Source organism: Xenopus tropicalis, chromosome 5, assembly GCF_000004195.4.
Source record: "Xenopus tropicalis strain Nigerian chromosome 5, UCB_Xtro_10.0, whole genome shotgun sequence".
In the NCBI taxonomy this organism is placed as follows: Eukaryota; Metazoa; Chordata; class Amphibia; order Anura; family Pipidae; genus Xenopus; species Xenopus tropicalis.
Window position 1 is genome coordinate 90,607,540 of NC_030681.2, and position 26,766 is coordinate 90,634,305.

The following is a 26,766-nucleotide window of genomic DNA, read 5'->3' on the forward strand; positions in this document are numbered from 1 at the left end:
TGGCAAACTAAATTGATGAACAAATATTGAATAGCCATATCCTATCATGAGCTCATATTCGTTTATCTCAGACAGCTTTCACTATATGCATTTGATGAATATTATATAAATTCAATAATAAAGATATAAAGGAGAAATTTTACCTCAATACAACACTGTCAGAACACTTTGTTCAGCCATGAAAAAGCAGTAAATGCAGAGAACTGTGATTGGCCCACAGTTTAATGAATTACTTGCCTTGGCATTCAACATGATGGCAAAGCTAGGAATATACAGTACTGTACAGGATACCTATAGCTGGCTTTTATCTCAATTGCAATTGCACTGTGCTGCCCTAAATAAGCTCTGGCATAAATAAAATTTGGTTTCGATTTGCTGGGTTATATGATGAAAGTGTTCTAGGTTCAAAGATCTGTTTCTTTGCAGCACCAGTACATAAGTAATCAATGATAAAAATGGAAAAGGTTCAGAAAGGAGTAACTAAATTAATAAAGGGAAATTAATAATTTAGCAAAACAGAGTTTGATTGCACTGAACGAAAAAGAGAGGAAGTATAATATAGAAATGCATGAAAAGTCAATAAAAATAAATCTTAGGGGATCCTTTAATCCAGATGTATGACTAGAAAACAAAAGGGCATTTTCTCAGGATTAAAAAAAAAAAACAAAACACTTCACATTCACTTAAAAAAATAGAAATGCAAGTGCCATTTCCATTTTGAAACCAGATTTGGTTTCATATTTTTTTTACATTCACATTATATTGTAATCCCTTCAAGCAAGTCAAACGGAAAGTGTCAAATCTAATATCCTGAAGAGCTTTACTTCATATTCTTAGATGCCAAGAGTAGGATAGCAAATTAAATGCCAGTGTTTAAATACCAAAACCATTCAGACCTAGCTTGAACTTGTTTATAGGCAGCAAATGTCACCATTTTCATTGCAAGTATATCTGACAGCTCTATACATATTTCAGAAGAGGATCTCTCAAACATATTATATATATATATATATATATATATATATATATGCCGTATATACTATTCTATGTAGATTAAGGAGGTTATACTAACATGAGTCTCCAACTGGACACAATTAGAGGCAGGAGATGGTGATTTTGGGAGTTTTAGGACTTGGAAAGGCAAAGTCACTTGGGGTGCCAAAATCGCTTACCTTTTACCCCGGGCTGGTGCCCCTGTTGGGAGAGAACAGCACCAGCCCGGGGTAGCTGTAGCGCTTCCTTCTTCCGTCTTCGGTCGCGCACGCATGCGCAGTAAAGTGAAAAGCCAAACTTTAACAGAGAAGTCGGCTTTTCACTCTACTGCGCATGCAGGAGGAAGCGCTCGCTACAGGTACCCCGGGCTGGTGCTGTTTCTCCTAACAGGGGCACCAGCCCGGAGTACAAGGTAAGCGATTTAAGTCACTTTGGGGTGCCTAACATTTTGGCACCCCCAAGTGAATTTGCTTTTCCTTGTCCTTTAAAACATGGAGTGGAAAACACCTAAGAATAACCCCATTTGCTAGAGGCCTTAGTTTGATCTTTTGTTATTTAAATTATATTGTAATTTGGTACTTTTCTAAACACTGCTTTAAAACCATCTAGAAAAACTGCTTTTCACTGTTCCTTATGTTTACAATTAATTTCAGGCTTTAACATGATAAAAGGGTATTTTTACCCCCAACATTTAGTAGCAGTGCCTCCTAATGATAGCTGAAAAATAGCTGCCTGACTGCAATTGTTATTTTAATGAGTAGAGCAAAATTGCGTGTTAATGCAAAAAAAAGAGGAAAAGTCACTTAGAGGAACTGAAGCTAACATTACCTAACTAGTATAAATAAGTGCAACTACAGTATTTCAAGCTTGGGTGGCTGAGGAGATCTGAAATACATATTCCTCTTCTTATTACAAGTGGACCCTGGCCTGCTGGGTCATCTGTGACAGAGAAAGCTATAAATACCAAAAATTATATTTTTCCCCTGACATTCTTTCCATAATGAAGTCATCAAATAAAGTTGACATATTACAGTATATTGCATTCATACACAAGGTGGTGACTTGTTCTGAACAACATTTTTTGTTCGTCGCAATTTCTAATTACTTGAACAATTAGCAGCCATAGCACTGATTAATGAATATAGCTAACCTTAATTATAGATATTGATCATTTGAGGTTTATAGCTTTTTCTTTTGTGAACTGGTACAGGGAGGTACAATAGGTCCATAACTTAAACATGCAAAGAAAGAATGGTGACTGCTTCAGTGCACAGCGGTTTCTGCCCTTTCATAGTAAATTATGCTAAACAAGACTTAAGCTAAGGTAATTGCTGGCAAACCAATAAGTATAATTAAAGAATACTGGAACCCAAAGAATGGTGTTTGCCCCATTACAGGAATGCCAGCAGGGAGGAGCTATTTCTTACTGCCTGGAACACTTTGGAACTGTATAGAAAACCATTACTTGAAGTAACACTATATTACTACTTAACACTACTTTAAAGAATGTGTTTTTTTGTTTTTTTGCAAGCTACTCAGTTATGCAGTGTATTTATAATTTTACATGGATTCTTCATTTTTATTTTTTTTTTTTAAATAGTGACAAATTATTTGTATGTGTTATTTGAAACAGAGAACTGTTTACCTGCCACAGTTCCTAAAATGTAAAATCTGTGTATAATATGCTTTGTATGTTACAGGGCATAAATGTTATAACAATAAAATAGTACTTTGCAGCACTCCAGTTTTAAGAAACACTGCACTGGCTTTTCTGCCAATATTTATCTTTCTCTGTATGCCACAGAATGTGTACTTTACAACAATGTGTTTATTTTACATTATATTTCTCTATTTTAGAAATGTTATTTTATGTATATGTAATATTTGTTTTTAAAGAAGCGCAATTATAAAGTAATTTAGGAATATTTAGAAAGCTAATATATATAAGGCAAAAAGAAAGACGCAAATGCTGACTGACACTGAAGCATTTATAGTAGTACAGGGTACTTGTAGGACTGTTCTTGGTGTCCAGATATGTAAAATCACAGAATATAAAAGTGTGCGTGCTTTCATTTTTCCTTCACTAAATAAACATAATTTTCCATTATGCATGTGTAATCAATAGATACAGCCATGCTTGTGACTATCACTTGCACGGGACTGTTTAAGGCAACAAAAGGTGTAAGGAATATATATTGCTCTAAAACAGGGGTCCCCAACCTTGTTGACCTTTTCGTGAGCAACATTCAAATGTGAAGAAGTTGAGGAGCAACATAAGCACAAAAAAAGTTTATTGACGGGGGTGTCTAATAAGGGCTGTGATTGGCTATTTGGGCAAACAGGGAAACTGAAGCTACTCCGTGTTTAGTGGTTAAAAGGTAGATAATTAGATTATCAGTGCACTGATAATTCTCTAGAATAATGTACTTCTGTTTATTTGTACAATGGTATTCTAAATATCAACCTTACACATACCATGCAAGTAGACAATTAATTTCCAAGTTTAACCTGTTTTGCTAAAAACAAAACAATTGATTTTTTTGTTATTAAAACAATGTGTATGTTCAGCTCAAGCCCTATTTATTATACTCATGTTGAACAAGGAAGTATACTATGTCTTTAAAACTGGGTCCTCTCTTTACTTAAGGCCGCCCTTAGTCCACGAGGATAAAATTAATTACAGTGCTACTATTTATACTACAAGGGGGTATCAGCCCACATCTATGTATCAATGGGAACCTGCAAATCACCCATATATCATGCCTAATCTAGACAGGATATACTTTCTAATACTTATGCTTAATACAATACTAGCCCCTCTAAACAAGGGCACAAAACTGAATGGAAGGCTGGTAACTGCTCCAACTAAAATTTCTTCCTTCTAGATACTACCTGGAGCAAAATATTTTTTTTTGTTAGAAATTCCATGTTTTTGAATAAAGACAGATTTGCATGTAAACAATATTTACAGGTTGGTTTCATTAAAAAAAAAAAAAAAGGAATTGTTTTCAAGATATATAAATGTAAAGGTAGCACTGCAAAACATCCCCTTTAGAAAAACAAATAAGTGATATGACCCAACATGCTCCTGCTAAACTCTGAGATACTCACAATTGTCTTCTACATGCTTGCTGGTGTCCTCTTCAGCAGGAAATACTTGGTTTATTGGAGCCAAGAATGTCTGTAAAAAATAAATCATAAGTCAAAATCCTTAACTTCCGCTCTTTTAAACAGATACAATATTTGACTTACCAATTATTTCTGATTTTATATTGAAAATTTGTAGGTGCCAAAGGTAGTAGAATTCCATACTGCAGGCAACAGTGAAACAAAATAATATATATGTGATCCTGTCTGTACCAAGTACATATTGTGCATTCCTCTATTTACAAGTGCACTGTTTGTTATAATATTGCTGTAAAGTACTGGCTAACTTTTGGGCACTACATACATACTTTTGGATACATATTGATTCATACCAATAAAGCTTTTGTGTCTATATAGTAAATAAGACATCTAAGGTACACAAGGGAAAAAACTCAATACACTGACACCTACAGTGGGGCGTCAGCTTTGAATTCTTATTTGAATTGAAGGTAAACATTATACAAATTGTGGCTAAAAGTAAATTTATTAAAATTTTTACTTTTTTAATGATCATTCCCAAGTGACAAGCACTACAGCAATCAAAGTGACATTTATGAAGCAACTATTCTGGAATAATAGATTAGGAAAAACATGTAAAAAATACCCAAAGTATCACTTTTTTTACCACAATGCATATGCACCCTAAACCATGCCTTTGTGCCTGCTACTAACAACTTTTTGCACTGCAAAGTGCTGCACTCATCATTCTATGCCAAGGTGCTTGTGTCTGTCAGGGCATACAAAAGATGCAGCACATGGGCAGGGTGTAGGTTCCCCTGAAACATCACTTCCTTACATTATAAGGCACAATGGAGGAGCACCAGGGATTGCAAAGCATTCCAGAGCCCTGTATATTGGGCTTTCTGCAGGTATTTGGAACAGATTTTGGCCCACAAAATGCATTATTATGCATTTCAGAGCTGAAATCCCTTCTTTGTGCTTGTGCCCAGGCCAACACAATGGCTCCGTTGCAGGCACAGGGAGAGAGGCTGTTGCCAGCGTAGAAGCTGTTTTCTTTATCTACAAGCTGAAAATCAGACCCATGTGGCATTAGCCTACTGGTACCGGCACACAAGTAATTTAGCCTCATGCGACAAATCTTCACTACCTCGGGTGACTAATCTCCCTAAAAAGCTTTCCCACCGGAAATAATGAAAATCGCCGGTGGGAAAATATCTGCGGCCCTTTTTCCAAGGTTGCCTGTATTGCCAGTGTTAAAGCATATCAGGGAAATTAGCCACCTGCAGTAGCGAAGATTTGTCACAATCGGCTAATCTCTATGTGTGCCAATACACTTGGACTATACTAGACATGAGGGAGCCACAAGGTGAATGGATACAGCAGTAGGTCAAAGACAAAATTAAGGACAGGGAAATGAAAAAGGGAAAATCATGACAAAAATATGTAGAGAAAGATAATGTGGAGATAACTGAAAATGGAAAGAGGCAAGAGACCTCAAAGCAGATGGCACATATGGAAGCCCGTATACTTCAGATTATATGATCCTGGCTAGCACGTGTATGTGTATACACTACATGTAAAAATAGTCCTATGTAACATAAGTAGCCTGCAGGCAAAAAAACAACTATGTGTACGTTGCCTTACCATAAAACTTTCCCTCCTTGTCCTGCTGCAAAAAATACCTTTCCAGCTAAGCTTATATTGACTCTACAGTCAAAAAAAATTATAGTAAAGACAAAGAACAAGTATTAAAAAGTGAGTTCCTTGGCTCTACTACTTTTTTTTTTTTTTTTTAAATACTTTTATTATGACCCTTTAATGTTGCAACAATGTTTTAGACTGTCCCAGTTAAGATACAATTAACATGGGACTTGGCTGTGTCTAGGGTTGCCACCTCACCCTTTTAATACCGGCCACATATTAACTCCACATACTGCATAGCTGGTTAGCAATTACTTTTGATGCATGCTGCATGGTCACACACATATATCAGTTCAGCCTGCAGCATAATTGCTATTTAACCATGCAGGATGTGCACATAATATGTATTAAATACTGCAATGTACCTGAGAAAAATGTGAAACATAATTGCAACTCTGAAACCATTCATACTAACCCCTAGTGTAAGTTTCACAGACACAATTTTTTACTAATATATATATATATATATATACACAGTGGATATAAAAAGTCTACACACCCCTGGTAAAATGTCAGGTTCCTGTGCTGTACAAAAATTAGGCAAAGATAAATCATTTCAGAACTTTTTCCACCTTTAATGTGACCTATAAACTGTACGACTCAATTGAAAAACAAATCTTTTAGGTGGAGGGAAGAAAACCAATAAAACTAAAATAATGTGGTTGCATAAGTGTGCACACCCTTAAACTAATACTTTGTTGAAGCACCTTTTGATTATATTACTCCACTCAGTCTTTTTGGGTATGAGTCTATCAGCATGGCACATTTTGACTTTGCAAGATTTGCCCACTCTTCTTTGCAGAAACGCTCCAAATCTGTCAGATTGTGAGGGCATCTCCTGTGCACAGCCCTCTTCAGATCACCCCACAGATTTTCATATGGATTCAGGTCTGGCTGGGCCATTCCAAAACTTTGATCTTCTTCCGGTGAAGCCATTCCAAATCAACAAAAGAATAATTCTATTCCCTAATACAGGTATGGGATCTGTTATCTGAAAAGCAATTATCCAAAAGCCCCAAATGATCAATTTTAATAAAATAATTCAATTGTATTTTTAAATGATTAACTTTTTCTCTGTAATAATAAAACAGTACCTTGTACTTGATCCAAACTAAGGAAGCATTAATCCTTACTGAAGGCAAAACAATCCTACTGGGTTTATTTTTAAATAATCTTTATAGGACTGAAGGTATGGGGTTTCAAATTACAGAAAGACGATTTATCCAGAAAACCCCAGATCCCAAGCATTATGGATGACAGGTCCCATACCTGTATATATTTTTTTTTCCTATTTGTGAATATACTTTGAGAATATACTTGCAATAGACTAGTGAATGCTTAATAATTCTAACATTCTCCCTTTTAAACAACAGCATGACATAACTTTGCAGAATATAAAAACAACTATGAACTCACCTTCCCCTTCTGATTAAGTGGTTCAATTGTTAAGGAGTCTGGCCCAATATCAACAATTTTGCCCAACTGAAAGCCATCAGTTGGATGCGGCGCCCACACCGGCTTCCCATCATCCATTGTTCTTAAGGAGGACCTCACTTAACTACTGCAACAAAAAAGTAAAAAAAGGAAAATAAATCTACCAATATCAAAATAAGACATATACCATATAAATATGTATACATTTGGAGCAATGGTCTGTAATGGCCTGCATCTACTGTTATGTTAAAACAATATAACTATATATTGCTTTTAGATTAAAAGGGCAAGGAAAGTCAAAGGCGTGGACTAACCCATGGTATTAGGGTAGTAATGATTTAGTCATGGTTTTTTTGTAAGTACCTTCAAAGAGCAAGGAATCCATTAGGAATTTGATGATATGCCTTCCAAACATCAGGAGTCTGTAAGTAGTTAATTCTACACACAAAGTAATGCAACCTCATCCCTAACTGGTTCCATTGCAAAGGGATGAACTCTGGGCCATAAAGTGCCTCTGTTTCTGTAGTGAGTGGTGGACTGACTCTCTAAAATCAGAGGGACTTCAAGCCCCAGAATCCATCACTTCATAATTGGGTTACTTAATATTGCATGTATTACACGAAGTGGATCTTCTGCTTTCCTCCCCGTGTTTTGTGTGCAGGTGGAGGAAAGTGAATCTGCTGTCTCCTTTCTGTAGCTCCACTGACAGGTAGGGCGTCAGCCTGTGCATATCTGCACACAGCATATTACGGTGCAACAATGCATATTTGTGTTTCCACAGATAGTGTTTATGCATCTTTTTTTCCATAAGTCCAAATAATGACCTTGTGTCAAAAAAGGGGGGTATTTTTTCACTTTCAGGTGATTGGTGTTTGGTTTGATACACACTGGTGTTAAAACAATATTGTGCTAGGCTTTGTTTTTGTTCTTATTCCTTTAGCCTGTGGCACTGACTGTTTGTATTTTGGCTTGGTGACCCAGTGGAGGAACTGTTAAAAGATAAGCAAGGAAAATCGAAGGGTTAACTCTGAAGGTTACCCCTTTATATTGTTTTTGGTTACTGGGTTTCATAAAACATAATTCCTCTTTACACTATATTGTAACATGTACTAAAGTCTCAAAACTACCCAGAGTGGATAATTATCACTCAGTGACATGGGACAAAATCTAACAATAACTGTACCATTAGAACATGGATTCAATAAAAGGCGCCAATATGTGAGGCAGCCCCTAAGGCAGTGTTCCCCAACCAGTGGCCCGTGAGCAACATGTTGCTCCCCAACCCCTTGGATGTTGCTCCCCGTGGTCTCAAAGTAGGTGCTCATTTTTTTATTTCTGGTAAGGAGGCAAGTTTAGATTGCATAAAAACCAAGGATAATGCCAAACAGAGCCTTCTGTAGGCTGCCCGTCCACATAGGGGCTATTAAGTAGCCAATTATAGCTCTTATTGACACCCCCAGGAACCTTTTTCATACTTCTGTTTCTCCCCAACACTTTTTCCATTTAAATGTGGCTTGCGGGGATCCCTGCCCTAAGGCATCCAATTACCAAGTTTGCTCTCCAGGATGGTGCTCCTTTTAGGGCAAAAATGCATGGCTCAGGGAAAGGCAGCACTTTCTCACCATCTTGATAAAATTTCCCAGTTGTCTCTCTTCCGACTTTTTGCCCAGGCCGGTGTACTTTTTTTCATAAAAGGATTTGTATTTTACAGTTTGCACCAGCATGCAGTGCAGTGTACAGTGGTGTGAAAAACTATTTGCCCCCTTCCTGATTTCTTATTCTTTTGCATGTTTGTCACACTTAAATGTTTCTGATCATCAAAAACCGTTAACTATTAGTCAAAGATAACATAATTGAACACAAAATGCAGTTTTTAAATGAAGGTTTACGTTATTAAGGGAGAAAAAAAACTCCAAATCTACATGGCCCTGTGTGAAAAAGTGATTGCCCCCCCTTGTTAAAAAAATAACTTAACTGTGGTTTATCACACCTGAGTTCAATTTCTGTAGTGACCCCCAGGCTTGATTACTGCCACACCTGTTTCAATCAAGAAATCACTTAAATAGGAGCTACCTGACACAGAGAAGTAGACCAAAAGCACCTCAAAAGCTAGACATCATGCCAAGATCCAAAGAAATTCAGGAACAAATGAGAACAAAAGTAATTGAGATCTATCAGTCTGGTAAAGGTTATAAAGCCATTTCTAAAGCTTTGGGACTCCAGCGAACCACAGTGAGAGCCATTATCCACAAATGGCAAAAACATGGAACAGTGGTGAACCTTCCCAGGAGTGGCCGGCCGACCAAAATTACCCCAAGAGCGCAGAGACAACTCATCCGAGAGGCCACAAAAGACCCCAGGACAACATCTAAAGAACTGCAGGCCTCACTTGCCTCAATTAAGGTCAGTGTTCACGACTTCACCATAAGAAAGAGACTGGGCAAAAACGGCCTGCATGGCAGATTTCCAAGGCGCAAACCACTTTTAAGCAAAAAGAACATTAAGGCTCGTCTCAATTTTGCTAAAAAACATCTCAATGATTGCCAAGACTTTTGGGAAAATACCTTGTGGACCGACGAGACAAAAGTTGAACTTTTTGGAAGGTGCGTGTCCCGTTACATCTGGCGTAAAAGTAACACAGCATTTCAGAAAAAGAACATCATACCAACAGTAAAATATGGTGGTGGTAGTGTGATGGTCTGGGGTTGTTTTGCTGCTTCAGGACCTGGAAGGCTTGCTGTGATAGATGGAACCATGAATTCTACTGTCTACCAAAAAATCCTGAAGGAGAATGTCCGGCCATCTGTTCGTCAACTCAAGCTGAAGCGATCTTGGGTGCTGCAGCAGGACAATGACCCAAAACACACCAGCAAATCCACCTCTGAATGGCTGAAGAAAAACAAAATGAAGACTTTGGAGTGGCCTAGTCAAAGTCCTGACCTGAATCCTATTGAGATGTTGTGGCATGACCTTAAAAAGGCGGTTCATGCTAGAAAACCCTCAAATAAAGCTGAATTACAACAATTCTGCAAAGATGAGTGGGCCAAAATTCCTCCAGAGCGCTGTAAAAGACTCGTTGCAAGTTATCGCAAACGCTTGATTGCAGTTATTGCTGCTAAGGGTGGCCCAACCAGTTATTAGGTTCAGGGGGAAATTACTTTTTCACACAGGGCCATGTAGGTTTGGATTTTTTTTCTCCCTAAATAATAAAAACCCTCATTTAAAAACTGCATTTTGTGTTTACTTGTGTCATCTTTGACTAATAGTTAAATGTGTTTGATGATCAGAAACATTTTGTGTGACAAACATGCAAAAGAATAAGAAATCAGGAAGGGGGCAAATAGTTTTTCACACCACTGTATGTTATAGATTTTCTTACTAAAAAGGCTGTTATATTTGCATCAGAAAAATACACCACCTTAAGCAAACCTTGTACTTTTAGTAAGAATGAAAAGGTACTCAGCTATTGAATAAATGTAATAGACATGTTAAGTGGTTAAAACAAATTACGTACACAAGTTGGTTGTTAACATATTTTTGCTGTTTTTTCCCGAGGCTCTTTTTATACTTCTTTTTTTTTTTTTGCATGGGGGCCTGGTGGCAGTACATGACGCCACTGGGGTGATATGTGTACAGGGGCCTGAGGGTCAGAGGTTGGACCTGCCTACTGTACAGGAAATAGATTTTTTTGAAGATAACCGCTTTCCCATTTAAGTTCATGGCTTTTCCTGCTGCAAGGGAACATCAGGTTAAGCGAGTTATTTCCCTGAAAACGAATACACGTTTAAGCTCTTTAACAAGCAGAAAACATAACACAAATTTATGTGAGCAGTGCTAATGTACACTGTAGGACACATTAGTAACTGATCCCTGTGAGACTTTGCTCATTACTAACACAGAAATTCATGCAGATAGTGGGGTCATTTACTGGCACAGTGAGTGCTCCTTAAAGCTCATTCAAATAACAGCTGCTTCCAGAGTCTGGCTGCACTCTGCACCTCACTACACTCACATCTGAATAAAAGAAAAGTTGCTAGGTGCAGAGCAGCACTGGATGGCTAAGGGTAGGTGTTCTAACTTCTTACAGGGCTCTCCCTAACTTGCACATCTGAATGACAAGGATTTAAGGCAGGGTAGCAGGTAAGGCATCTATATGCCCACAAAAACCATTAAATAAAAACAGTGCTATCAAATGCAGGAAGCACTTTTCTCAACAGCAGAACACATGTCTCTGCACTCCGGTTAGGACCACAATGTAGAAAGCAAGGTCAATTGCACCAATTTTTTTAACTAGATCAAACAGGGTAAATAAAAGTCAACCCACTGCTATATTGTTTAACCTTAGTTAGAAGCTAAGCAAGAAAATAAAGGCAGGGATTAAAGGACCTTTGGTCTATGAGAGCTGCAAGTCAAGGCAGAAAACAGCTCACTTATTGGTGTTGCTAGAGGCATTTGGCCTATATGTGCAACACAGAACAAAAACGGCACAATAGGGGTGTGGGTGTTTACACACGTGTCAGAAAGTAGAGCAAAGAGTGATCTTCGATCTTGTGCCAGATTATTATATACCAAGCAAAAACAAGCAACGGCATCTGCAAGTGTGTGTGTGTCTGTCTGCAAAGTTACTGCACAGGAAATGTTCTCTCAGTACATTTGGTATAAATCATTAAGCTACATTCTTTGGATTGCAAAAGCACCTGATTATCCCAGTAATATGCTGTTTGTTAGACACCTAAAACCGCCAAAACAAGATGTACATTGAACCAGACTTGGCTGCAGTTCACGGCTTCTAAGAAGTTTGGCAAAAGAAAGGTGCAGCAAGCACAAAGCCAACGGAGCACTAGTAAAAAGGCATAAATGAATACACCCCGACATTGAGATTTTACCTATTTTCATTCCCCAGGATATGATTATTAAATAATATGTTCTGATCCAGGAAGATGAATAAAAAACATTTTATTTGCAAAGTGGTCACCTTCCCAGGGCATTTTTGCCAGGTGTATTGGCCAGAATTTTTCTAGGCAATGCTCCTCTCCCATTCTAATGAAGCCTGTAGAACACTGTGAGTATGGGTTGTTTTGTGTGCCAGTGGGTTAATAGAGCCATCACTCCAATTGGGGAAAACAGTCCCTGCCAGCGCTAGGCCACCCAACAGTTGGGAACACCTGTGTGGTTAGCCATGTTTAGGTACATGCATGCACACAATAAGTACCACAACTCACTTATAATGTGCATGTGTGTATAAAGCATGTGAGGCTCATCCACCAGGCGTACGTCAGACACATGCGCATAATGAACAAGCAGGAAGACTCTATTATTATGAGCATGCACACTATTCAACATGGCTGCCTGCACCAGGAGCAGGTGGCCTAGCCCTGGTAGGAGCTTTTTTTCCCCCTTTTCTTTAAACTACTGATTCCCAAAACAGAGTGCAAGCTCTATTCTAGGCTTTCCCCATCTGTAACTCCAGGCAGGGGGTGAGGCAGTGAAATCACATGGGCAGAGTGGTGCTGAAAACCGTGCTGTCTGGGTCAAAACCCAGTAGGTGGCAACCCTACTCTATTCGCCTGCACCTCTGGTGGAAAAAACTATTTCAGGACTGTAGGTGCCCTTTAATAATGAAAAGCAATTTCAGGGTCACAGGTGCCCCTTAAAAAAAATAAAACTAACAATTGTGGTAGGAAGGGCCCAACTGTAGACAGCTATTTGGACGCATACTTCATTAAAGAATCATATAGTAGGAAGTGTCTGAAATCTGTGATTGATGATGTCCCCTTTACACTGCACTAGAATTTTGTCTGCGGAAATCACTGCCTTCTCTGGGGCTTGTCTGTTGTTAATCCTCTGTCTCCCATAGTTATTATTCTTAGATATGAGTTAGCTCTCCCGAGTGTTCTGGCAGAAGCAGGAATGGCCACATAATGAAGGAGTTTGTTTCTTCTCCTGTCGCTACTTCCTATCATGCTGAAGGAAGCAGGTGGGAGAAGCCAGTGGAGCTGAGATAGGAGGATGGCAGGCATCACAATGCAAACGGTGGTGGTGGCTGAAACAGTAATAGAGGCACGCAGACGTGTGTGTGAGTCTCTCTGTTATAAATGGCGTGTTCTGACCTAGAAATGTGCTGTTTATAAGAATATGATTTACAATTTAGTCAATATGGAAAACATTCTGTCCGCGAACTCCAGTTTAATAGATATGAGCCACATCAACATGGGAGATTCCCTTTCTACACCCTTTAATACTAGACATTAAATCAACTTATTGAATGGCTGAACTGGTCTGACCAATTATTAATGAATGCTGCATGGATGCATTGATGTTAGTGCTCTTTGCAGCCTGTATCTAAACTATTTATCATCTGCACATAATATGTCTCATTTGAACCCAGATAACTTTCAATTTGTCAATCTGAAAATTAAAAAATTTAATCAGCCAATGTACCAAACAAATGTAATAATAGAAAGGTAGCCATATCATCTGTGGTCACTTGCTCACCTAAGACTCTGCAATAATATTTCCACACATGATTAATGTCTCAAAGCAGGGTTTTTAACCTTATGGGATTTTTGTTTGGTGTCTGGTCTATTGAACTGAATAGCTATTTTTAATGCAGTAACCATTAAAAGTTACTAATGTACCACTAGTGTTGAACTGCAAATCACTACATATGTAGGTGTTGCATTTAAACTTCATCTGTCACTTGTATGGTATCTGTTCTTTTGGCCCATGGGCTAGCTTTATTCCTCTCTTGGCTGAAAGTGTGTATAATAAAATAAGAATAACAAGGGACTGGTACTGTTATTAAACAGTAGAATCTTGCATGTAGCAGTTTGTATACATGCAGCATACACTTTTAATTAACAAGCTGCAAATTCTACATATTGTAGATACTTGTATGATCTAAAAAGAAAAATAAATCAATAATGCTATATTATATATGGCATTGCAATTCTTTATTTTGATATACACTAAATTATGCAGGCTACGGAAACTGGCCAGTAGAGCACAAATATCTGTTGCCAACGACACAAGCATCTGTTACAAGAGAACATCTTTTAAGATGTTTATATACACAGGCACACAATTTAATTCATTCCGTGTGCAATAAAATGAAACAAATTATGTTTTCCCTTACCTTCCAAAAGGGTTCTGCTAAAGAAAGGTATATAAAAGATACTTGGTAGCACGCAAGCCTCCCTTGTGATAAATGATCCATGTAAGATCATCTTACTACAGCAAAGCTACAAGCTCACTGCTAACTCACCTCATTAAGTCAATTGGAGAATGGAACTATTTCAGGTTGAAAAAGCAGATGGGATCAGATCACAGAGCATCCTGAAGCACAAACATGCAAGATGTGATAACTCAAGAACTTTAAAATGCCACCAAATTAAATATATACATTTTCATTTACCTTGGCAGCTATTCCATAACTATGCTTACATTTTCTGTCTAGCTTGGGGATAAATTGGCATTAAAAAAAATATTCTCATAAAAGTTATTAAATGAAAAGAAAAAATACACTAAGGCTGATAGCATACCAGGCTGAAAAGTGCCACATGTGCTATAGTCCTAACAGTGTAAGTAAAGCAGGAAGACTTGAGATCCTGTCTAGCTAGTATGCAGCAGGCTAGCAGCCACAATAGCCAACCAGTTTCTCATGATTATCTCATGTACAGTCACTTAAGCCTCAATCCCAGCCTGAGTTCCTAACAACTGAATGCTGCTTATTGCTTCTCACCAGCTTTTGGTGGTTTAGGGTGGTGCAGAGGGTACAGCACTGCACTGAATAGGGTACAATGGGGTTTATAAACTCATGTGTTCCTGTGCAATGGAACACATAAATAATGTCACCGAATGGGATTACATGAAGAAACGCCAATGTGAAAGAGCCCTTGAAAGCTGTGTGTTAGAGTTGAGCTTTTTACTCTAGTGCACATGTGCACATGTGCACCTGGCACAACAACAAAGAAGACTACAACATAGTGCTCTACAAAATTACCCCAGGCTGGTGCAGTTTTCAGCTAACAGGAGAACCAGCCCAGGGTATCAAGTAAAATATGAAAATATGAAATTCAACACATTTTTGTATTCAAGAAAACTACCCTCACAATTCCACTGGGCCAATGGAATGAAGCCCATGATAAAGTGACGATAGGACATGAAATGCACAGGGCCTTTTGGAGATGTTAATTTTAATGTAACTTTAAATAAAGACACATTTTTCGTTTTGTGGCCCTTGTGGATCCTTTGAGTGCCCATGAGCCTATGCTGTTTGCTCCTTAAGCTAAAGGTCTGGGGCTTAAGCACCTGGACCAATGGTTCTACCTTATAAGTGTTTCTACAACTGGTCTTTTGAGCATCCCTTACTTTACATTCCACTGGATTGAATGACAGTTCAGCTTCACAAAACGTACTGTTTTACATAGCATGCCACAAACAGTATTTTTCACAACTGCTTTCTATTTTTACTGTTGAACAAATTTTCTTCTAATAGCAGTAAAAGTAAGCCAGGATGCCTCCTTTCAAATTTGTAACAATTGGATACATTATGTAGCAGATTAAGCCCCTTAAAAGCATGCTCCCTTACTTTACATGTCAATCCAAAAATTAACTCTTGGTTATGACTTATAAAGCAATGTTGCAAAGGTCAGTCTCCTCCAGCAAGACAGGTCTGTCAGTCTGCCAGCTTGTGTTACATTGTTTCACATGTCATAGCCACCAGGGCAGAGAATAGAAAGGATAGACAGACACTACTTCTAATAGCAATTATATATACAAATAACTTAAAACCCATTACAAATTTTGTTGCTGCGAATGATGTTTTCTTATTAGGCAAAAAAGTTTTTTGGGGGTTGACATGTCCTTTAATCTACAACTAAGAAACTGTTCAATCAATACATTTCATGTCATTTTATAACAAAAATGTTTTAGTTAAATTGTGTTCTAGATTAAAAACTAGTATACTATTTTGACTCTCATTCTTCACGGTTATTTCTCTTCAAATATTATATTTTTAATCTAAATCAAAACAAGTTTATTAGTGGATAATATATTCAGATTTCTGCCACAAGGTGGCATATTCAGTAAACACTAGTGATGAGCGAATCTGTCCCGTTTTGCTTCGCCGAAGATTTCGCAAATCGCGTGGCAATTTTTACAATCTGCCAATAGCGAAACATGGAAATACGCTACGAATCCATACCTGCCAAATAATTTCGCCCATTACTAGTGAACACTAATAGTAGAGGATGCTCCTGCTAATGTCCTAGGAAAATATTACTGCAATGATTCCTTCTAGTATATTTCGAATTTCCTTCTAAATGAAGAAAGTACAATACAATAAAGCAAATTTCTATCATAGTCTTCTTAAAGGGAAAGTTCACTTTTATACACATTTTTATATTATATTGTGTGTATTCTAGGCAATCTCTCAATTGGACTTCATTTTTTATAGTTTTTGAATAATAAGCTTTCCTTTTCAGTCTCTTTCTGAAACAGTTATCTGATCCTCAAGGTCAATGCTGTTTCTTGTCTGTCTACTCAAGCCCTCTTTTGTTTATCTTCCACTCTAACCTTGAAACTGCTACTTAGTTGTAAACAAGCCCTAGCATATAAATAAAATTCAAAAAATATAAACCATAAAATGCAACCGCAAAAGGCCGACTACCTTAATACTTAATTCCCCCCAAAACAGCAATAATGATAGGTGAGGCTTACTTCCCCTTGGTTTTTTTTTTTTTTTTTTTTTAAATCTTCAGCTTGAATTTGTCCCATATGAGAAAGATGAAAAAGGTGATGGCAGCTTGAATTCCTCTATGCGCTCAACTGGAAGTCATCTTCGTACCAATAACCAAGTACCTATGCTTTTTTCAGCGTCTGCAGCTTAATTATATGCTCACATCATTACCCCCAAACCTGTCCAAAGGAATAAATACATAAATTCAAGCTGCAGGTGCTGGGAAAAAAAGCTAGGTGCTTTAGGTCATAGATGCAAAGCTGATTTCCGGTTCAGTGCAGCCACAGAATTGGCCCAAATGCAGCTACACAGAGTGGGCATCAGACCCAATATGCATGCTTTTGCGTTTTTGAAGACGATCTCCGTTCTGTGTAGCTGTACTCATGCAGACACTGTGCCTGTCAATGTAGCTACATATTGGAGTGTATAGGTGCACATCCACTTGTCTCTACAAAATGCAGGCAAATAGAAGCAACAGTATGCCACATTTGACTGTGGCCTTGAGGCATATAATCAGCATTGCCACTAAACACTGCAGCTGCTCTTATTACACAAATGCCTTGGAAAATTCAATCACCTTCACAACAAAAAGGAATATTTTTAAAATCTATATGTCATATATGTAGTCATAACTACATTTGGTCCCTAGTTGTGAAAGGATTCTGAGAGTATTAGTTTCAAAACAGCTTGTAAGCCAGTGGCTGCTAATCACTAATTTACACAGAAGGAAAACGAAAATACATTTGGCATTACATTTACTGGCATTTGCTTTTTACCACTACAGTTTGAACTTAGAAGCCATGTAACAATTGCTTTTATGGGGAAACATTTTGCTTGGGCCAGCCATTTCTGAAAGATTTGTAATGTATTAGTGCAGATAAAATACTATTTTGTTAGTTGCAATACCACTTTTAACCTGCTTGACCAATGGGCAGTAGGCTAACAGTGGTACAGTCGATATCAGGTACTGGCAACGTGCCACCCTACACACACACTCTAATGGAGTATGTAAGTAAGCAAAGGAGCATAACAGGCTCAATAAATCCAAGGTGATTGTTGTAACACTTATCAAGGAGAACACAAAACAGAATATTCTGTAGACTTAAGTTTTTCTGTAGACATGAGTTTTTTATGTAGTTAATGGAGAAGATAAACCCCAGTTACCCCCATTTTTAAAAGCATCAGAATAACCTCCTCCCAAAATGAATCCAAGCTGTCCCCATGCCTTGCTCTGGGGTTGGTGGCCAAATCTGGTTTAGGCTCCCAAGAGTGGATTGCCAGAAGGAGTATGCATGCTGGAAGATGATTGGGTCTGGAATTTTATGTGCATGTTCCATATGAGACTATACAGCAAAGGTGGCATTGCTAGACATGGTGGCCATCAAAACCACTTCACTACTCTGCTTTCTTTGCTAGGAGGCAGCATTAGATCCTTACTGGAGTCACATTTAAAAAAATTTGATAATGTGGATTTTGTTTGCCCTTACACACATCACAGTATTCTAAGGGAGTCTCTTACAACAGGGATGTTCAACTTTCATGGCTGTAAATATTGTTCTATAACTGAAAGGAAGCTACTGGGACCAATGTTCCCTCTAATTTCTTTTATGGGGTCATGTGGGTAAAAAATATCTTTTATGACCATGCAATAAGCTCCATAAAAAAAAAGCCAGACATTTTTTGTTCCTAGCTGTGCATAAGGCTGCTGTGAGCCAACCCATGTACATCAACCCCAGGCAATAATACCTGTAAGGGCACATTAATTAAGGAGTGGATCATCCCTAGGCAATAATACCTGTAAGGGCACATTAATTAAGGAGTGGATCATCCCCTGGCAATAATACCTGTAAGGGCACATTTATTAAGGAGTTAAAGGTCAGTTGTTCACAAATTTACCTTTAAAAAAAATCCTGCACAACCAAACGGCATTGTGGAGTTGTATATGGTCCTTTCACTCATTTATAATTATATTCTGTCCAAAGCTCAACAGTGGAGGATTTTTGAATGGAATGTGGTGGGACTTTTATTATGTGCAGGACTATAAACACAAGTTTAAATGCCAGCTAGGATACAGTGGAACTTGAGGTTGGTAAGAATGTGTAAAGCAATCAGACTGGGGAAACAACCAGCAGTGAGCTTAGAATCACAGGGGGCTGATTCTCAGCCTGCCTTTCCCTGTGCCTGCACCCGGAGACATTGAGTCCACCTGGGTGCAGGCCACGGAGTGGATTTCAGTGTGAAAAACAATTGTGCAACTCACTGTGCCTGCTTCGGGGCCAATGCAATGGCTCTGGATGCAGGCACAAGGAGAAAGGCTGGTGCCAGTAAAGGGGCTTATTATTAGTCTGCGTTTAACTTATGTCTTTTTAATATTGGTAATATGAGGAACAAAGAAAGATTAAGATATAGGAAGAAATAAGTAGAATAGGAAAGAGTACAAAATAGTTGGTTATACATTTGACCAATCTACCAATATATGAATGTAATAATGATGGTTAGATACTTTACGAAGGCAACATACTCAAGTCACAACAAAAGGAAAAGCAAACTCTGGCAAGAAAGGAGTTCTTCAGATCAACGCTAAGCAGCAACTGATTGTTGTAGCTTATATTATACTTCTGCCAATTACAAGCAACTAGATCCTACATTTATGGGAAAGATATTTCCTTACCATGTGGAAAGCAGTATTCAAAGACAATTTGCAAATTTTCTTTTTCTTTTTAGCAACCAGGAAACTGGTTTGAATGACAGACAAGAAATGAATAGAAAAGTATAATAATTACCTGGACTCGGAATTAATATTGTTCAGTACAACCTAGTGCACTAATTTCCAGTTAAAGAGAGGTAAAATAAAAAGGTAAATTAAAATAATGAATAAAATATAGACTGGTTTACCTGTTCATTTAACATCTAGTGCATGAAAGTATTCTTAAATACTTTCATGCACTAGATGTTAAATGAACAGGTAAACTTCCACTTTACTGAAAAAAAATATAAAATTATATTATTGTTATTCATGGCATTGAATATCTGAAATTACAAATAATATTCAAACATTGTTTGAATAACATGTTTTGTTTATCACACCAGCCGACCCATGCCTATCATTTAAGAAAACAATGTGCTTAGCATAAATTCCCCAGAGTGCAGATATATAAATGAGTGTGACAGGTAGTTTGTCTTCTATATTAGTTCAGACTCGGGTAAATGCAGATCAATAAACAGCTTGATAAAGCTAATAGAATCTAACTTCTCACAGTGGCACAGAGACTTGCCTGCTGCACTAACATGCCGTCGCTGGAGCTCATATAATAGAAGATGACAGCACACAAGTGAGACTCCATTGTCAGTATTCATCACAGCGTGACGTGCAGTAAGGAAGCTAATATCTGTGCAATGAACTTTCCTAATGTCTTGAGGCAAACTAGTCTCCAAAACTGTCAGAGAGGGAGGGAATTCATAGGCTTCCATTATTTTTTGCTGCCGTTTGTTTACTCATGCCCAGTCCCTCGACAGAGACTGGTTAGCTGTTAGTTCATGATATAAGGCAACAGAAATCTAGTTATTATTAAAAATAAATCAGAATCATTTGATGAAACAACCAGAACTGGCCATACAAATTATCCTGTTGACGTAAATCTTTCCAATGGAAAGACAAATTGAATACTGGTTCTATACTCAAATGTTACTTATTTTCCTTAGAGTCTGAACAAATATTGATTCTGAAGGCCTCATTTACAAAAGTGCAAGTGAAAGAATTGAGCAAAATTTAAAGAAACAGATTGTGAATCCAAACCACTGAATTTTGCACTTTTCTGCAAGCCCCATACTAATGATCCACAAGTAAAATGGACTGCTTCTCCCACGTATACAGTGCCATCATAATTTAATAATCTGCCCTGTAGCATCAGTTTTTATGACATGGAAACCTAATTTTCAGCTGGATAATTTATGGTGACCCCTAAACTCAGCTTCTCAACAGCTGCTCAGAGCACTGAGCATGTGCAATGCCGCTGACACTTCTAACAGAATCCAAGATAGGGAGCTCCTGAGACCATTTTACTTTTGCACAAATGTTGAACTTTTAGGCTGCGCAATAAAATCAGTATATAAAATATAGCAATTCTAGCGATATTAATTTTTAGGGTTTAGTTCTCCTTCTCCAGCAGTATTGTATACATGAGGAGCAGGCAAGGAACACTACCCCGGCATCCACTTTGGCCACCACTCAGCTTGTGCATTATTCAGTTTTATTTTTTAACATTATTTAAAAAATAAATGCTTTAACATTGTTTGCCCTTATCATAATATTTTTTCCTGCTGTGAACAACTTTACCCTGCAGCAGCGAAGGATGTAGTCAGAAGAAAATTTCCGGTTAAGGGGAAAAAATTAAATATATTAACAATTGTAAATATTAATAAGAACTATTAGTGCAAGAGATTTACCAGACCTGCCCTGAGACAGTTTAACACACAAGGATGCTGTTAGCAGTGCTTTTTTTGCCCAACTTGCAGGTTTGTTACAACCAGATTTGTTACAACAAAGAAAGAACTTGCTTACATATGGCTTGTGGGTGCTTTTAAAATACCTTTCCCTACAAACTTCTCATTAGAGCTTTAACCTCTCAGTTCCTTTAAATATATCCAATCAACAACAGGGACAGAAGTTGATAGGAGAATACACATCCATCCACACCATATCTAGCATCATAGGTTAAAAGAAAGTCAAGGAGTTTTCCTTGTTATAGAAAGCTATTTATTGCAATGTTTAGCAGACTACACCCTCAGTGATATAGACAATGCGCACTGACCCACACCCCCTTATGACATTTCATTGGGCTCATAAATGCAATGAGATACTAGTTGATGGTGATAAAGAGTTTGTGGTCAGTCCATAAGTGAGCTAATGTCACTTTAGGCAAGGCTGACTGCAAGCTGGGCAAGTCATTCTTTCACAAGAAATAAAGCCAATAAAAATACATTTATGATGGCTCTTAAAGGAGAAATAAACCCTAAAGATAACTATGGCTAGAAATATATAAAAGCCATATTTTATATACTAAACTGACTGCACTAGTTTAAAGTTTCAGCATTTTTATAGTAGTAATGATACAGGTCTTTACAGTTATCACAGGAGCTCCTCATGTTAGATTCTTTTAGAACTGATCGGGACAGTGCATATGCTCAGTGTGCTATGAGTAGGAAATAAGAAAGGAGGATACAGTGGTCTGCAGTTAGACAAATGCTTATGTAATGCTTTACATGCGGCAATCCAAATGTGACTGAACTAAGTAACATAGCAAGTCAGGTTGAAAAAAAGACACACGTCCATCAAGTTCAAACCTAATGCCTAAATATAACCTGCCTAACTTCTAGTTGATCCAGAGGAAGGCAAAAAACCCCATCTGAAGCCTCTCACTTGCTAAAAAGCCATCCAGGAGAAGTTATATTAAGGAGATCTGTCCTTGGTAGCACAGATTTGCCAAATCTCCATCTGTGCCATTAGCCTTAGAAGGACTCATAATGAAGTGGGCAGGCAGTGCACATATAAAGCTGACTTTTGGAATATGACAGACAGGCTGGCTGGATACTTCTGTAATTACAGTGATTCAGGCAATAAGATGGGTTTACTAGAGGTAAATTGGGCAAAAACTTTGACAAAAAGTGGTTTTATCAGTGTCTAGGCAGCTTTAAGAAGTAAGAGTAGGTACTCGAATACCTACAAACTTTAAATGTAAAAAAGCAATGTCACTTTTTGATGCTACTTGTCCTTTAAAGGATAACTAAAGTAAAAGGCCCCTGCTTCACACTAATATTTTACAAAATGATTTTCAAATTATTATAGGATAGATAGACATATACACACATGTATACATTCTTAACCATATACAGGGGAGTATAGCTTCCTGTATCCTAATATTTCAATTACAGCTTATAAATGTAAAGTATCCAAGGCTGATTTACCCATAAGTTTCAAAACATTTAAGTCTGAGAGACACTGACATATATATTTTGTAGTGGTGCAAATTCATATTTTTCACCCCTAGAATAGAATACTGCGGCTGACATGCATATGAATATCTTAAAAAACAAAATCACACACATTCTCTCTTAGTTCATTTAACCTGTAGGCAAATAAAGGTGTGTAGATGTTTATCATACACACACAGCCCAGGCATGGAAGAGAAGTTTGTTAGGGCTCTGGCACACGGGGAGATTAGTCGCCCGCGACAAATCTCCCCAGATTGCCATCCCACCGGCGAAAATGTAAATCGGTGGGATGGCATACGCGGGCGACTAATCTCCCCGTGTGCCAGAGCCCTTACTGTTGTGCCCAAATCAAGAAATAAATCAATCAAAAGCAAATAAACTGATAGTTAAAGCTTTATTTTTATCATTAACATTATTAACACTTTTGTACAATAATGCCTATATATATATATATATATATATATATATATATATATATATATATATATATATATATATATATAAATATGGGCAGGCATCCAAAAATGGCTATTTCTAACCACAATAAATAAATATCTAGAGCGGAATCATTACTGTTTCTTCATTTGTAAATGCATAAGTTTATCCTACCATCTTAGAATTTACTGGGATTCACTGATTAGTAAATTATAAGTGGGTGGAGTGAGTGAAGCAGCAGAATGTCTTGCTCTGCCTTCCTACTTATAAAAACAAACTACATTTTGGCTAGCACACCCAAACATGCTCACATGGAAATATGTAATTATATGGGGAGCTGCTAATGTCACTAAATATGTAAATAAAAAACAAAACAGTTCAGCTGGATTGGTTAGAAAGCATGAATATAAGCAAATAATGTTGTAGGCTGCTGTATTAATACTTTAATACTGTACTTCCAACAGCCTTTAGGTTAATGTTACACGGGCTGATTCTCGGCCTGCATATAAATGCAGTCCGAGAATCATCCTCTATGCATTTTGGCACCAAAATCCACTCTGTGTGTCAGCATCCAGCTGACACAATGGCTGTGGGTAGCTTAGGAGCTGATTCTCAGCCTGTTTATAGACCTGATATTCCAAGCAAAATTGAAATCATTACAGTACAATCACAAAACACATTGTCCTTTTAAATGTGTACAAATCACACTTTAAACCTCCACTCTTGTGCAGTTACTGGTGGTCTTGTATGCAACATAACCTGAAACTCTTAATTATTTTTTTGCCTTTTCTGTTTATAATTATCATTCCTTATTTATACAGTGCAGACAGAGTTGCGATCAGTTGGTTTTACAAAGGTTAGAAAAAGGAAAATCTAAAAAGAAAAATCCTATTCATATACCAAGGTCTTAACTGAGGTGCCTGCAAGTATTGCAAGTATTCTATTTGAAGGTAAGAACAGGATCACTGTGGTTAAAAGTAAAACATTCAGTGAGTTAAAACACATGCACACCATTCCCCCCTTAAAAGGATAATCCCATTAAAGGCCAATTCTGCCATCTTGCAAAATCATGCACTAACAGTTTTAGAACTACAATATATAACATACTGTTTTAAAAAATAAATTGAGATAATATATTCATAGATATATATATATATATATATCCCAAATGCCTAATATGTGCAGAAAAAGCCTACCCACAATTGGAAGGTATGTAAGTGCATTTCACACACATTCAACTGCGGTTATTATTTGACAACCAGCATAATAGACTGGTGTAATTGCATAATGTATGCACAGTTACACCCAGCAGGATGGACTGTTGTAAGAGAGCAATTAGGTGAGGTGTGTAACAATTACTGAATGATTTTAGGACTAACAAAGTAGCTAATCCGTATACATAGAGGATTTGCATTAAGTGTCTGGTAAATCCATAGGTTTCACTGAATTAGACCTGCCACTTAAGGGATATGAAAATAAAAGCTCTGAATCGATTTTATTGATAGACAAATGAGCCAACACCTTTAAACTTTTAGGTTATCTTCATCCTTTCATGATCATATAAAAGAGCTGTCTAAAGCTATAAAAAGCACTAAGCAGTAGAAGAATGTAGCAGAAAATACAGGTAACCTCCATCTAAAGGCAATTGTATAATGTTACATGTTTTGTAGGTCAATCATTTCTGTGTTAAGATAAAAATTAGGCACTTTAAGGTGAAGTACCCAATGTGCATAATGCAGCCCATCTCCTAATAAATGGCATCCTAACAGCAGCTAGAGGGGCAATTGCAAAAGCTTGGAAAGCTAATACCCCTCCTACAGAACTAGACCTTTTGGAGAGAATAAAGTATATAAGTAGAATGGATTACCTTACTGCTCTTAAACACAATACTATAGTTAAGTTTCCATAAAGTCTGGTCAAACTGGGATTATGTGGATAGTGTAAAATCACATTAAGGGAAAGTAAGCCATATGTTGTATGACCTGAACTTTTGGTGTGACCTCTGATTTCTTGATTATTTCATAATTTGTTTATATTATTTTTATTATTATGTATGTTATGTTTTCATTGTTAGAATTTTCTCTCTTTCTTTTCTTTTTCTTCTGTATTTCTTTTTATATAATTAAAACTCAATAAAAAGTTAATAAAAAAAAAAAAGATAAAATTAGGCAGTGGGGGAAGTAAGCAAGTTTACTCAGCAACTTTGCAGCAACTCCTTACTATGGGTCTGAGTGGGTGAGTGAAATAGTATGTAAATTGTAGCCAGTGAGCCAGTTAGTGCCAATTAGATAAACAGCCCTCCACAGAGTGGGGGAGATGTCCCTGCTTAGCATTCTACACATTCCTTTTGTTTAAATGGCAATTAAAAAGCTATGCATATTTAGGAAGGGTGGAAAAACACAGAAACATAATATTATATACATAAGCTACAATAACAAAAACTGTGCTGCAATTGTGACCCAATGGTATTTTCATTACAAAAGTTAGCCAAAAATTTAAAAAAAAAATCTGGGCATACTATCACACAACATTTGGCTGCTGCAGACACCTATTGTGAGCCTAATGCATTGGTTAACACTAGCCTGCTGTGTTCTAAACTGCAATGTTTGTGTAGAATAATGAATTACTCATTTCTCCTAACACACAATACTCTCAGACAACAACAGAAGGCCAGAAACATGCTACAAGTGCAACTAGCTCTTCATTTATGCCAAACAAACATCAATGCATTACTTACAACAAAGTCTTATTTACTGATGCTAAAACACTAAGCAGTACAAAATTGTGCCCATACACAGTTCTTATGCCTGTAGCATAAACTACTGGATTAAAAATACAGACCTTAAATCTCAGGCAAGATTCTGTAGTGTTTTATTGCACTGGCCACATTCTGTGCAGTGGTGTAAATACTAATGGGGTTTCAGGAGAAGCTCACAGCTTTTCTGTCTCCAGGGGATATTTTTTCTCCAAAGACAAAACAAAGTGATCTCTAGAGCAAAGTCAATGGCCACTGTAATAGTAAAAAGCAATAATCTAGTAATCGGTCAGTTTATAAACAATGTTTGTTCCCACACAGAACACAGACAGTTCTTTGTATTACTGATTCAGCAGCTCACACCAGTTACTGCCCAAAACATTTCTTTCCAGCATGAATCTTCTGACTGCATGAGCTCCTTACATTTTATATCCCATTGCAGAGTTAGTACCACACCCTGAAAATTGGCATGATCAACTCTAAAATGTGTTTTTTTTCTGCAAGTGCTCATTATGTACACCATAAGCAAAAAGATTACAGGACAGCAATGTTTCTACAACCGAACGCCACATAATGGAATATCCATCCAAAAACTATTACACTTATTTGT

General features: G+C 37.4%; 1 protein-coding gene across 12 annotated transcripts in view; it reads right to left on the bottom strand.

Annotated features, from left to right (window-relative positions):
• Nucleotides 1–26,766, bottom strand: part of myo6 (myosin VI) — a 122,441-nt gene that overhangs the window by 85,306 nt on the left and 10,369 nt on the right. For 11 of the 12 annotated variants that reach the window (XM_031902674.1, XM_031902671.1, XM_031902675.1 and 8 more), the window contains exons 2-3: nt 7,219–7,363; nt 4,105–4,174 (exon numbers count right to left, since the gene is read on the bottom strand). In XM_031902674.1, coding sequence (XP_031758534.1) covers nt 4,105–4,174; nt 7,219–7,335 — 187 coding nt within the window. In that variant the 5' untranslated portion in view covers nt 7,336–7,363. The remainder of the gene's footprint in view (nt 1–4,104; nt 4,175–7,218; nt 7,364–26,766) is intronic. The other variant, XM_031902672.1, reaches the window with a different exon arrangement.